Source organism: Emydura macquarii, unplaced genomic scaffold (assembly GCF_026122565.2).
Source record: "Emydura macquarii macquarii isolate MOO-44397 ecotype Brisbane River unplaced genomic scaffold, CSIRO-AGI_Emac_v2 contig_1253, whole genome shotgun sequence".
Lineage (NCBI taxonomy): Eukaryota > Metazoa > Chordata > Testudines > Chelidae > Emydura > Emydura macquarii.
In genome coordinates this window covers 70,663,849-70,678,778 of record NW_027131390.1, presented here as the reverse complement: position 1 = coordinate 70,678,778, position 14,930 = coordinate 70,663,849, and the positions used below count along the sequence as shown (strand labels likewise).

Genomic DNA, 14,930 nt, shown 5'->3' with positions numbered 1-14,930 from the left:
TTACAGCACAGACGTGCAAAGAACATATATGTTATATCTAATACTATATTCAGTGTACCTTTAGCTGGTGGCCTCTTCACTTTTTTAGTAATAGAAATCGGTACTCTTTCTTCTATGACTACTCTCTCAGGAACATCAGGCACTTTAAAGATACAGTATATTTACATTTAAGAACTTTAAAAAACAATGTACACAATGTACACAAAGAATAGAGGCAAGAAGAAGAACACTAATACACAATGGTGTAATTCAACAATACAGAAGAAAGATATATAAAAAAGGCTATCTGACATGTATGTGTCTCACATATCACCAAGGCAACTGTGCAGACAAGGTATTATATACCAATTTCTACACATTCCAAATCAGAGCTCTGATACAAAATCCAATCAATGCTGAGAAAATTCAGGCCCTCTGTGACCTCATTGACTGCCCCTTTCCAGACGAGGAGAACAGGGTCTTTCACACAAATGTGCCCCTATAGCTTTCTTTGAGCTTCTCCAGTAAATACAGCAAGAGGCCTCTAACAGCCATTTGAGACATCCAAAAGATGACAAGATTTTAACTGTAAACACTACAAAAAGCTTAAGATGTAGGTTATGTTGAGTTTTGTAGACTTATCCAGGACAGAGTACACACTTTGTTGGAGTAAGGAGTTGGCCAAGCAGTTTCCCATCAGAGGGCAAAGAGAGAGACAGGCATCACATTAGCTGCATCCAAGACAGGGGCTAATTAAATGACTAAGCATTCCCCAGGTAAACAAAGAGAAGTCAGGATGGAAGATTTAAGCTTCTTAAGAGCTGAAAAATTCAAAGAGCTTCACTTTTAGGAAAAACATTAACCTGCCCCATGTGTAATATAAAACTTTAATCTACACTGAGTTTGAAATCCTGAGTTTTGTTTGCAAAACAAAATAGACAAAAAAGATGATGGCAAGACTAAAAGATTTCACTTGGGCCTAGTTTAGTTCATACCTGTATATGAAACCTCCTCCTCTGTGTGAAGGGAAATGGACACTTCCTCGGACATAGCCCAATGCTGTTCCACTGTTGGTACATTAAAGATAGACTCTAGTTTTAGTATTGTTTCTCTGAAACAATATTTGGGGTAGATGGTATATAATCCCTATCCAATCAATGTGGTTATTACAGAAATATGACACTTTCATTGCTTTCCTGCCACCTTCAGCACTAGATAAAGTGGGGGAAAATGCACCCCTAATGCTGCCCCAGTACCCATTAAGGTTCCTGGGATTTTGATGGAATGTCAGAATTCAAGAGAAGTTACTGTGGCAATGTGGCAGTCGGACTGGAGGACCAACAGCAAGGCAGTTAGAACATTTATTTTATAATTTAATTCATGGATGTGGATACCTTTTGCTGGTGGAGCTGCTTTTCTTTTTGGAACAGCAACGGACACTCTTTCTTCTGTGACAACTGTCTTTGGAACTTCCGGTACTTTAAAAATAGCAATTGTAAGAATACTAAATTACAAAATTCAGACTCTCTATATTAATTTGATGTTCATGTAAAAGAATTATGGATGGACAAGTACGAAATAAATGCACATTTACAAAGTAAGCATGTGTATCTAAAAATAGACAAGGATTTGATATCAAACAACAGGCAAAGGTAAATTTAAGTTAACAAAGACAACAGGTCAACTTAAACTTTAATGCATAAAAAGCTGGGTGTGCATTTGATCGGCAGAATTTATACTTTTTGAAGAATAATACCAAATTTTTAATTTCAGGATAAATTCTGAATTTTACTGTTTTAATATACAGCAATAATATTTATAAAGCATAAAAACAAAAACAGAAAGAGACATATGCACATAAAAAAGAATGACTACAACAATGATATAGTACTACAATGATATAGTAAGGACTCTAGAATTTAAATGCAAGACTGTTCAGGATTGCTGGCAATTTCCATTACATGTAATTTAACTACAACATTTCAGACACAGAAAAAAGATAAAAGAGAGTTTTTAAAACCCACAAGAAAATGAGAGAAGTTAAGGACACAACTTCATGACTGAAAAAAAATGCTGATGATATGAAAAGGCATTGATACTTTTTTTAAAAGAAGGAACATTGAGCCTCTGCATATGAATGATGCTCAGTTTATCAAAATAGTGTGCACCCAAAACAACTATTGCAATGATAACTGTTTTGAATACACAAGAAATGAGGAGAGCAATTGTTTTATATGATTTTCTAAATGATTTTCAGTGCAGAAACCAAAATTCCTTTTTATTTATAACTAAATCAATATAAACCGTTTTTTTAAATCAGACAGTTCAGAGGCTCAAGGCCTGTTCCCACTGATTTCTGATATGAAGAAGCCTCCTGTATCACCAAAAAGAGCTGATTACCTTTAGCTGGTGGAGCCACCACTTTTTTGTGGAGTGGGACAGGTACTTTCTCTTCCGGCACAGCTTTCTTGGGCACTTCTGGCACTTGAAAGATATTGTTTATTTTTAGGAGATTTGAATTACACACAAAGAGCAAAAATAATCAGGCAACAAAAATACAAATATGGAAACGTAATATATTTGTAAGTTAAAGAAAAAAACAAAAGAATGTGCCAAAAACTACATTTATGCAATATAATTAGACTATTAGAGATACAAGATACTATTAAGAGACAAATATTTCTTGCATAGCTCTAAAAGGCAATGTACCTCTTTTTGGTGGAGCCTCCTCCTTTTCAGTGACAGCTACTTTTTCTTCAATGATAATTTTTCTCTGCACTTCAGTCACTTTAAAAATATTAAATATCGGAATATTTAATTGTAATATTTGGAATGCATTTTAATAATAAGAAACTAGAAATAAGTACTATAAATCTTGATTGATTTTAATGAAATAAAATATATATGAAATGTCATTTAATACAAAAATGAAACAATAAAAGAAAGAACAATGTATAAAAAAAACCACAAACAAAGCACACAAGTAATGGTCTATAGATAGTGAAGATCCAGACAGGTTACCGTCATTAAAACACAAAATATCGACATGGAAAACATTTCAAACAAACCAATCAACCAGCCAAACAAAATGTATAAGATAAAAGAAAAGAAAGATGTCTAGAGAATATTATTTTCTTTAGTTTACCTTTGGTGAACTGAGGTTCTTCTATTTCAATAGCAACAGGTGGTATCCATTCTTCTGGCGGTTTTTTCTTAAGAACTTTAAAAATATTGTATAATTTTAGAAAATTGGAATGATTTCAATACCAAACAGACCAAAAGAGAAAAACACCACCACACAAATCTTACTATGAATACACTGGCAATAGACACAGACAAGCACATGTACATGTGCAATGCTAAAAAATTAAAAGCATCTAAGCTGTATTTTACTCATCAAGGAAAGAAGTTAAAGACTGACATTGAAAGAAAGACATTTTTCCAAGTTATATGAAGAATGTAAACGATATACCTTTAGCTGGTGGAGCCTCCACCTTTTTAGGAACAGGGACAGGTACTTTCTCCTCAGGAACAGCTTTCTTACGAACTTCAGGCACTTTGTAAAGAAGAGTTTTAAGAATATTGATCTCTCATATTCTGAATATATTTTGTATGTAATGTGGCAATATTTCCTTTGTTTAATAATAACCAAAGTGTTTAAATGAGGAAAAACACTATACACAACACACAGGTGTAATGCAAACAGTCACACTGTGATTTATAAGAAACCTACATCTTTATTAACAGATACTAAAATAAAAAAAAAGAGAGAGAGAGAGAGAGAGAAAAGACTTGGGTCATGTCTTTAAAGATAAGAATTATTTTAATTAGTAACTGTTCTATACCTTTAGTTGGTGGAGCTTCCTCGATTTTAGGAATCTCAGGAACTTTTGGTGGTGGGACAACTTTCTTAGGCTTCTCAGGCACTTAAAAAGTATTACAGTGTATAGTTTAAGAAATAGGAAAGGTATCAAAACAATAACCAAACACTTGGTTAGTCAAAAAAAAAAAAGTTTGTAACACACATGTAGTAGGGACACACACCAAAACCAACAAAATCAGGAACACTGAGATGCCGAACAATTGACATTTCATATGTAAGAGAGGATGTACCTTTGGCTGGTGGGGCTTCCACTTTTTTAGGAACAGGAACATGTACTTCCTCCTCTATGTAGTAAGGCTCTTCTTCAGTCACTTTAAAGATATTAATGTTAAAGATACAGAATTGATGTATTTGGTATATTTGATCTAGTCCTTGGTTAGTGTATCTATGGAATTCTTGATTTAGGAAAAAAACTAATTCACCCGGTTTCACATGCACGAAGAGTGCTGCCTAACCCCAAAATAGTAGCAAGATCCAAACTGTGTAGCAATTTACTGATATTTGAGAACCAAGACATACAATGAACTCAAAAGGTGTGAAAACAATGAGAGTCCTGTAGCACTTTAAAGACTAACAAATTTAATTTAATTTGTTAGTCTTTAAAGTGCTATAGGACTCTCGTTGTTTTTGCTGTATACAGACTAACACGGCTACTCCTCAAAAGGTGTGGCTGCTTGAGAGTGAAATGGAGTCTTAGATGGCTTTTAGTTGCAACAGAGCAAATGGAGAGGCCACCTGGTAGCTTTGGGTTTGGGATACAGACATTTATGTCAAGAAGTAATCATTTGTGTTGAGCCAAGTCTTTCTTATATTACAGTCTCTGTTGAATTTGTTTTAGAGAAACATTAGTTGGACGAAGGAGAAGTAGTTAATTTATTGGAAGGTTTTGGCTCAGATTTCAAAACATGGCTTTCATTTGTCATAGAATTTAAAATCAGTGCTGTCATTTTCTAGGAACTCTGAACAAAAAGTCTGGGGAAAAACCACATCAGGATAGCATTAACTTCTTTTTCATGATACCACCTCCTTTTGGACACGATCCTGCAAGGTGCTGAGCTTCAGTCGGTATGAAGCGTCCTCAGTGACTGATGCAACTCCTCCTGAAGTCAATGGAATCACTCTCAATGACTTAAGTGGGAGCTGGGTCAGGCCAGAACACTCAGTACCTTGCAGGGCTAGATCTAATGCCCACTAAAGTGTATTAAAAGTCTCCCATTGACCTCAGTGAGGCTCTATGAATATGTTAACCTCATTGGAATTTGTCATCTTGAGAATTCATGTGGATGCAGGCAGATTCAACATGCAGAAAAATTCAGTCAATGGCTTTTGCTCGTTGCTCTTTCCAGTGTTAAGTTACCTGTGTTACAGATCTAACAGTATATTTTTAAAAGTTACAGGGGTTTCTGCAGGTTTGCTCAGTCTCCCAAAACAACAAGCAAACATGAATTTAAGTTAACTTAAACTTAAACTTTCATGAACTAATAGCTGGAGGTACATTTGGGTTGCGGAATTTATACTTTTTGTGTGTGATGGGTCTAAGGAACTTATCTAGAAGAAAAGAAACCATTCTCCCAGATAAGCTCTCTAGGCATTTCAGACACTTTAAATTATTGTACAGTTTCAGTAACAGCAATGATATTTATAAAAGCATGAAAACAAAAACAGAAAGAGACATATGCACATAAAAAAGAATGATTAAAACATATTTACATGACACAGTAAGAGCTACAGCATTTGAAAGCACGATTGTTCAGCAATGCTGGCACTTTCCATTACATGTAAGGTAACTAAAAATTTCACACACAGAAAACCCCCCATAAAAGACAGCCTTTTAAACTCATAAAAAAACGACAGAAGTTAATTAAGGACACAATTGCATAATTGAAAAAATGCTGATGATGTGAAAAGACTGATACATTTTTAAAGAAGAGACAATGAGCTTCTGTATATGAATGATGTGCAGTTTATCAAAATAAGTGTGCACCCAAAACAACTATGCAATTAATGGCAGTTTTGAACTCACAAAAAATGCATGACCGTTTTTCATTTTTTGCGGGACAGAAACCAAAATTCCTTTTACAGTAATTTATAACCAAGTCAGTATAAACTGTTTTTTTCAAATCAGATAATTCAGAAGTTCAAAGCCTGCTGGTTCCCACTGATTTCTGATATGTAGAAGCATCCTGTATCACTAGAAAGAGCTGATATACCTTCAGTTGGTGGGACCACCACTTTTTTGTGGATCGGAACGGGAACTTTCTCTTCCGGCACAGCTTTCTTGGGCACTTCTGGTACTTGAAAGATATTATTTATTTTTAGGAGTTTTGAATTACTCACAAACAACAAAAATAATCAGGGAACAAAAATACAAATACAGAGGCCTGATGTTTGTAAGACAAATAAGGAAATTAAAGCACACATAAGCATCTATGTTTTATGCAACAAAAGTAGACAGAGACACAAGACGATATTAAGAGAGAAATATCTGTTGCATAGCTTCAAAAGGCAATGTACCTCTTTTTGGTGGCGTCTCCTCTTTTTCAGAAATAGCTACTTTTTCTTCGGTGATAATTTTCCTCTGCACTTCAGTCACTTTAAAAGTATTAAATGTAGGATATTTATTTGTAATATTTGGATTGCACTTTAATAATAAACAGCTAGAAATAAGTCTTTTTAATCTTGACTGATATTTGATGAAAGAAAATATACATGAAATTTCTCTTAATACAAAAACGAGACAGTAAAAGAAGAAGGAACAATTTACAAAAACAATACAAGGACACAAGTAATTGTTGATACACAGTGAAAATCTAGACAGAGGTTACTGTAATTGAAACACAAGATATCTACATGAAAACATTTCAAACAAACAAACAAACAAAAACAAACAAATAAAATGTGTAAGATAAAGAAAAAGAAAAGGCGTCTAGAGAATATTATTTTCATTAGTTTACCTTTGATGAATTGAGGTTCTTCTGTTTCAATAGCAACAGGGGGTATCCATTCTTCTGGTTGTTCTTTCTTAAGCACTTTAAAAATATTGTGTAATTTTAGAAAATCAGAAAGATTTCAATAGTAGAAACCAAAAGAAAAAGCAACACACAAATCTCATTATGAATACACTGGCAGTAGACACAAATGGCACATGTACTTGTTTAATGCTAAATTAAAAGCTATATTTTACTCATCAAGGTAAGACGTTAAGGACTGAAATTTAAAGAAAGACATTTTTCCCAGTTATAGGAAGCAAACAAATTATATACCTCTAGTGGGTGGAGCCTCCACTTTTTTAGGAACAGGGACAGGTACTTTCTCTTCAACGTAGTAAGACTCTTCTTCAGTCACTTTAAAGATATTAATGTTGAGAATACAGAATTGACCTATTTGGGATATTTGATCTATTACATGTACTTAATTCAAACTAATGAAATTATTTAAAAAAGGAATAACCAACATACACTACTGACACCCACAACACATATACGCTGCTTAGTTTGCAAAATAGTTTCCTTGAGAACACTTGTAAATTTGCAGAAAAACTATGTTGTGAAAAAGACATATAGCATCCTTCATTAGTGTTGCTATGAAATGCTTGATTTAAGAAATCTAATTCACTCAGTCTCACCTGCATGAGGAGTACTGCCTATTCCCAAAATAGTAGCAAGATCCAAACTGTGTAGTAATTAACAGATATTTGAGAACCAGGAAATACAATAAGCTCTAATGGTGTGGATGCTTTAGTGTGAAATGGAGTCTTACAGTATATTTACAGCGCAAAAAAACCCAACCAACCAAATAAAAAAACCTCATAGAAATGAGTCTCAGAGATGGGGTCAACTTACTTGGGTTCTCACTACAGGCTTTAAAATAACAGGGTAGATATTTCTGCATGGGCTGGAGTCCAGGCTCAGAAACCCAGGACAGGAGTGGGTCTCAAAGCCTGGGCTCCATCCTGAGCAGACTGTCGACACTGTATTTTTAGTGCTGTAGCATGACCCCCACAAGTCCGAGTCACTTGACCCAGGCTTTGAGACTCAGTATCTCCGAGTTGTTGTTTGGTTTTTTTTGCAATGTTGATGTATGATGAGATGGTTTCTAGTTGCAACAGGGAAATGGGAAGACCACCTGGTGGACTTAGATTCGGGATGTATGTATGTAGTTCAGGCCATAATATTTCTGCTGAGCCACGTCTTTTCTTTTGTTACAGCCTCTGCTGAATATGTTTTAGAGTAATAGTGATTGGACAAAAGAAAGGCAGCTAATTTACTAGATGATTTTAGCTCAGATTTCAAAACATGGTTTTCTTTGTCATGTCATTTAACATTAGTGCTACCATTTTCTGTGGACTCAACAAAAAGACTGGGAAGAAAATCACATCATGATAAAATTAACTTCATTTTTAAGGTGTCTTCTGACTCTGAATATGATCCTGCAAGGTGCAGAACTATTGTAGGAATGAAACGCCCTCAGTGACTGATCCAACGCCCCCTCTGAAATCAATGGAGTCACTCTCAATTACTTAAATGGGAGCTGGGTCTGGCCAAAACACACTGCACCCATAGGGGTTGCTCTGCTCTTTGCAGGGTTAGATCTAATGCCTACTAAAGTCTATTGAAAGTCTCTCGTTGACCTCAGTGAGGCTCTACAAACATGTAAACCTCATTGGAATTTGTCATCTTGCGAATTCAGCTGGATACATGCAGATTTAGCATGTCACATGCATAGGAAATTCAGTCAATAGCTTTGTGCTCGCTGCCCTTTGCAGTGTTAAGTTACCTGTGTTACAGATCCAGCAGTATATTTTTAAAAGTTACAGGGGTTTCTGTAGGTTTGCTCATTCCCACAAAACAACAAGCAAACATAAATGTAAGTTAACAGAGACAACAGATCAACTTAATCTTTAATGCACTAATAGATAGATATACATTTGGCTTGTGGAATTTGTACTTTTTGGAGAATAGTAGCATGCTTTCTTTTTTTCTGGGTAAGCTCCCTGGGCACTTCAGAAACATTGTATTATTTTGTAGGTTTAGTAGCAGCAATGATAATTATAAAAGCATGGAAAAAAAAAAACAGAAAGAGACATATGCATATAAAAAGACCGAGTAAACATATATACATGACACAGTAGGGACCCTAGAATTTGAATGCAAGATTCTTCAGCATCGCTGACACTTTCTATTACATGTAATTTGACTACAAAATTTCACACACACACAGAGTACATAGAAGACAGTTTTATAAACCCACAGCAAAATCACAGAAGGAAAGGACACAACTATATATTTGGGAAAAAATGCTGATGATGTGATAAAACATTGATAAGTTTTCTTAAAAGAATTCAGTGACAGTGAGCTGCATATGAGTAATGCACAGTTTATCAAAAGTACTGTGCACCCAAAACAACTATTACAATCAATAGCAGTTTTGAGTGTACAAAAATGCAGAAGAGCGACTGTTTTACATTGTTTTTTGCACGGCGGAAACCAAAATTCCTTTCAATTTATAACCGAGTCAGTATAAGCTGTTTTTTTAAAAATCAAACAATTCAGATGTTCAAAGCCTGCTGGTTCCCACTGATTTCCAATATGTAAAAGCCTCCTTTATCACCAGAAAGAGCTAATGTACCTTTAGCTGGAGGAGCCACCACTTTTTTGTGGACCAGAGCAGGAACTTTCACAGCTTTCTTGGGCACTTCTGGCACTTGAAAGATATTATTTATTTTTAGGAGTTTTGAATTATTCACAAACGATAAAAATAATTACGCAACAAAAATACAAATACAGAGGCCTGACGTGTGTAAGACAAATAAGGAAATTAAAGCATACATAAGAATCTACATTTTATACAACATAATTAGACAGAGTTACAAGATAATATTAAAAGAGAAACATCTGTTGCATAGCTTCAAAAGGCAATGTACCTCTTTTTGGTGGAGCCTCCTCTTTTTCAGCGACAGCTACTTTTTCTTCGGTGATAATTTTCCTCTGCACTTCGGTCACTTTAGAAGTATTAAATGTAGGATATTTATTTGTAATATTTGGATTGCACTTTAATAATAAGCAGCTAGAAATAAGTCTTTTTAATCTTGATTGATTTTTGATGGAAGAAAATATACATGAAATTTCACTTAATACAAAAACGAGACAGTAAAAGAGGAAGGAACAATTTACAAAAACAATACAAGAACACAAGTGATAGTTTAAACACCGTGAAGATCTGGACAGAGGTTACTTTACTAAACATAAGATATCTACATGGAAAACATTTGAAACAAATAAAATGGGTAAGATTAAGAAACAGACATCTAGAAAATGTTATTTTCATTAGTTTACCTCTGACAAACTGGGGTTCTTCTATTTCAATAGCAACAGAGGGTATCCATTCTTCTGGTGGTTCTTTCTGAAGCACTTTAAAAATTTTGTGTAATTTTAAAAAATGGGAATGATTTCAATACCAAAGACACCAAAAGAAAAACACACAAATCTCACTATTAGTACACTGGCAGTAGACAGGGTTTGCTCATTCTCACACATAACGGAATTGTCTAAGGAAGTCCACAGAATGTTGTTATATTTTGGAGTCCTTTACACTCTCTGAGTTGGTCAATCAAACAACAACAGGAAAGGAGGAATAATACCCTGAGAGACAATATCTTCATAAAGACTGAAGGACAAAGGATTATGCTCAAGAAAAGATTGACAATTTTCACCTATTTTCTGTAAGCAACTAACTATGCAGTTTTGTAGTGGGTTGGGCTGAAGACTGATCATAAGAAATGGCAGCTGTTCAGTAGTGGCAAAATGCCATCATATATGAAACTTTATCTGCATTTAAACAAATGGTGTAATGAAAAAAAATGTTCACCTACACAGTGAGGGAAAACGTGATTATTTTTGGTAAAAAAACAAAAAATTACTTAAAAAATAACAAGATTCACAGATCATTTTCATTTTAGCCTACACTCCTTGAATTGTGGTTGTACCTGTAACTGATGAAATCTCCTCTTCTCTGTGAACAGAAATGGTAACTTCCTCTTCTTCTTCTTCTTCTTCCTCTTCCTCTTCCCATTCTTCCACTATTGGTTCTTTAAAGATAGTTTCACTTTTTAGAGTTTTTGTGGAACAATGGCTGTGGTAGATGTGTAACTATTCTGATAAGGTCCATGTGAGAGCGACAGCCATAGACATGAAACATGAAGTACTTTATACATGTATGTTTGTTTTGCATTAAATTCTGTGCCTTGCCCATATACCATGGACAGGAGGCAAACTACATCTCCAGTAACTCTCAGAATTCAACTATGTTTTCAATGGAGTGCCACAGCTTCCCAAACATCCCATCGCAGCAGCTACAATGGAGGGCCAGTAGCAAAGTAGTTAAATAATACTTATTCTTTTTGTGGGTGGTAAAGAAAAGCTAGTACAAAATTAGAGGGCAGGTGATGTGCTGGACAAATAAACTGAGAAACCAGCATATTCCTTATGACTGTATCAGGGAAAAAAAACAACTTGTGATGGGGCAAGCAGCCAAGTTGCCTAGGTGCAAGCAGAAAGGAACATGTTTATATGAACAAATACCTCTTTGCATATTCATATTTCATAGGGGTAACTTAGTTGTTGACTTTCAAAATTTTGGCCCTCTGTGTTGTTATCTTAATAAAAATGTGTTAACTAACCCATCTGACTGACTATTCATTAATAGATTACACAAGTGGGGAATCTTGTCTTGGGACACTATGGGGCAGATCCTTAACTGGAGTAAACTGTCATAGCTTCATTGAAGTCAAGCTGCATTCAAGCTGAGAATTTGCCCCAGAATGGTAATGAGTTACAGTGCAAAAGCAAGCCAGTGTTTCTCATCAGTAGCACAAAGAATAGTGCTGCTGCATGTGAGTAAGACAATGATGGATATAACCGCATGTGTACCCATACCTCATGGACCAGATCCCGCAAGGTCCCCACTATCCAAATATCCTTAACTTCCATTATGACTTCATTAAGGGTCTGATGCAAAGTCTCTTGCAATCAATGAGAATCTTTGTGTTGACTTCAATGGATTTTATATCAGGGGCAAAGAGCTGAAGTACTGAGCAGCCCACAGAAAGCTATGAGTAACTTGGAGGTTCTGTGCTCCACATGTAAAATGTCTTAATTCAAAAACTCACATATAACAATCAAGGCATGTTTCTGTATTAGGAATCATACCTTTAAACAATAAAATTGCACTTTAAGACAACAAGAACAATCTACAGAATTATGTTTCTCACAAGGATCATAGCTTGCAATGTATCTTCAGGGGGTGGGACTTCCACTCCTTTCCACTCCTTTCCTTCCTACTCTTTCTTCTGTAACGTATACTTTTTAAAAAAAACAACTTTCTTATGTTCCTCAGGCACTTTGAAAGGTATTAATATTAAATTTATGACTTTCTAATTACAATGCATAGATAAAACAGCGAGAGTCCTGTGGCACCTCAAAGACTAACATATTTATTTGGGCATAAGCTTTTGTAGGCAAAAACCTACTTTATCGGATGCACTGGATTTCAGATTGCATCAGACGAAGTGGGTTTCTGCCCACAAAAGTTTATGCCCAAATAAATGTCTTAGCCTTTAAGGTGCCACAGGACTCTCGCTGTTTTGCTAAAACAGACTAACACGGCTACCCCTCTGGAACTCATCAGAATGCAGAGATAATAACCCAGATTGCCAAGATTTGGAAGATTTAAGAACACAGATACTGTATAACAAAAGCACAAATAGTACTACACAACACACAAAATAAACTCATGATCCACTGTCAATAGCACAGTATACTAACATATAACTCCGAACAGTAACACAAGTACAGTAAGAGGCCAATAACAAAACAGAAGATAAGAACAGATGATATTTAAGAATCAACAGATTCTGTCACTCCATTTGGAAACATATCTTTAGCTGGGGGAGCCTCTACTTTTTTAGGAATAGCAACAGCTAATTTTTCTTCCGGGACAACTCTCTTAGGCACTGCAGGCGCTTTGAAGATATTACTTAGTTTTAGGATTAACATAACACAAATGGAGTATTTAAAAAGGAGATTACATCCAGACACACATTTCCACAATACAACCAAAACACTAAAGAACAGTGCTTTACACAGTAAACTACAAGGTAATGTACCTTTTGCTGGTGGAGCCTCTTCTCTTTTAGGAACAGCAACTTTTTCTTCTGGGACAGCTCTCTTAGGCTCTTCAGGCACTTCAAAAATATCAAAATTAGAATACTGAATGCTAATTTTGAAAAGGATGTCTGGATACATTACTATAGAATTACATTCATACATTCATCTGAGGAAGATAAGCCATTTAACATACAAACTGTATACTTTAACGTACGGAGATGGATTACCAAGAAAAAAAAGTGACTTTGTAGAAATCAGACCCAAACTCTGATATTTAGAATATGCACACAGGTGTTTTAAGACTTGCATTCTTTAACTGAAGAAACTAGAATTGTTGCTAGTTAGCATTAAATATGTTGTTATATACAACATAGAGTTATGACGAACAAATAATCATTGTCATTGAAACACAAATCTGTTTACATATACACTATATGAAAGACATTTAAAACAGCAACATTAAAGAGGTGCATATAGAATGTAATCTGCTTTTAGGTATAATTCTAGCAGGTGGAGGCTCCACTTTTTTGGGAATGGGTCATTTTTCTTCAGGCATAGGTTTTGTAGGCACTTTAAAGATATTAAAAACAGGTTTAAATAATCTTTTTTAAAAGTTTGAGAACTACATAAACAAAGAACAGACAAACAAACAATGGACTGGATATAAAAGTTACATATAAGATATGGTTAGATTTAGAAGTAATCAATAGTTATTAAGACAAACATATTAGGAAAAGAATTATGTTAATGTTCACACTCAAAAGGTGATGTACCTTTAGTTGGAGGAGCTACTTCTTTTTTGGGAACGACAACAGGTACTTTCTTCTCTGGCACAGGTTTCTTAGGCACCTCAGGTTCTTTAAAGACATCATTGTCAAAATGGTGGTGTTTTAGTTTTTGGAACACTCATTCAGAGTACAGTGCTCAAAGTGTCCTTTATAGAATCCATTCAGTTGTACAGACTAGTAAAGGATGTGCGCACTGCAGCACGTCACAACATATAGCTATATCATATTAAGATATGTAGAAAACTATTTAAAAATTACTGACAGCTAGGCACAGTGCATTGTTATATTATTAATATAGCACTGTAAATTTCCATGGTGCTTCACAGAAGTAAAAAAGGTCAGCCCCTTCCCCAAAGAGCATACAATTTAAATATAGATAACAGACAAAGGAAAGGCTAAGAAAAGGAAGGACAAACAAATAAAGTGATTATGAGCTGTGTTACAGCACAAACGATCCTTGAATAAACCATCATAGTATGTAGCAGACAAAGATAACACAAAAACAAAGCTGGATCATTAATCCACAAATGTATTTACAACAACAAAAATTAAGATAGCAAAAGACAAAAAAATCTTGCTTTTCTCATGAGAACTGGAGTACCTTTAGTTGGTGCAGCCTCTACTTTTTTAGGGACATGAACAGGTTCCTTCTTTTCTGGGGCAGGTTTCTTTGGCACCTCGGGCACTTTAAAGATGCAGAATTGTGAACATTTAGGAGATTACTATATTATTTAGTAAAGCATTGAAAACAACTTTCAACATGTTGTACATATTCAAAAACGTTGACCTTTGTTATTCAACATGTATTACATATTTTGTGCATACCAAAGAACATATTAACTGCTTATCATTTAAATAGTTAAGAATATGATTTAGCTTGAGAGAGAGTCATGTTTGTGTACTTTTATAAGGGCACATAACTCCTGAGAACGTAGCCACTAGTGGGAGAAATCTGAGCAAGTCTGGCATTCTATCCTGTGGTAAACTGGGAGTATAGACACCTAAACACAGGTGCACAGATTTTATTCACCTTTAACTGGTGGAGCCTTCACTTTTTTGGGAACAGCAACAGGTATTTTCTCTTCTCTCTTACGCACCTCAGGAACTTTAAAGATA

General features: G+C 35.1%; 1 protein-coding gene across 50 annotated transcripts in view; it reads right to left on the bottom strand.

Moving 5' to 3' along the window:
* The window catches only part of TTN (titin), a 465,728-nt gene that overhangs the window by 142,714 nt on the left and 308,084 nt on the right, over positions 1–14,930 (bottom strand). For 28 of the 50 annotated variants that reach the window (XM_067549108.1, XM_067549128.1, XM_067549138.1 and 25 more), the window contains 21 exons: positions 14,845–14,919; positions 14,416–14,499; positions 13,800–13,883; positions 13,026–13,103; positions 10,848–10,949; positions 10,198–10,272; positions 9,786–9,863; positions 9,491–9,565; positions 7,126–7,206; positions 6,817–6,891; positions 6,377–6,454; positions 6,073–6,156; positions 4,093–4,173; positions 3,825–3,905; positions 3,452–3,535; positions 3,125–3,199; positions 2,689–2,766; positions 2,380–2,463; positions 1,374–1,457; positions 975–1,046; positions 59–142 (listed from right to left, as the gene is read on the bottom strand). In XM_067549108.1, the coding sequence (XP_067405209.1) occupies positions 59–142; positions 975–1,046; positions 1,374–1,457; positions 2,380–2,463; positions 2,689–2,766; positions 3,125–3,199; positions 3,452–3,535; positions 3,825–3,905; positions 4,093–4,173; positions 6,073–6,156; positions 6,377–6,454; positions 6,817–6,891; positions 7,126–7,206; positions 9,491–9,565; positions 9,786–9,863; positions 10,198–10,272; positions 10,848–10,949; positions 13,026–13,103; positions 13,800–13,883; positions 14,416–14,499; positions 14,845–14,919 (1,692 nt within the window). The remainder of the gene's footprint in view (positions 1–58; positions 143–974; positions 1,047–1,373; positions 1,458–2,379; positions 2,464–2,688; positions 2,767–3,124; positions 3,200–3,451; positions 3,536–3,824; positions 3,906–4,092; positions 4,174–6,072; positions 6,157–6,376; positions 6,455–6,816; positions 6,892–7,125; positions 7,207–9,490; positions 9,566–9,785; positions 9,864–10,197; positions 10,273–10,847; positions 10,950–13,025; positions 13,104–13,799; positions 13,884–14,415; positions 14,500–14,844; positions 14,920–14,930) is intronic. The other 22 variants (XM_067549114.1, XM_067549126.1, XM_067549127.1 and 19 more) reach the window with 18 other exon arrangements.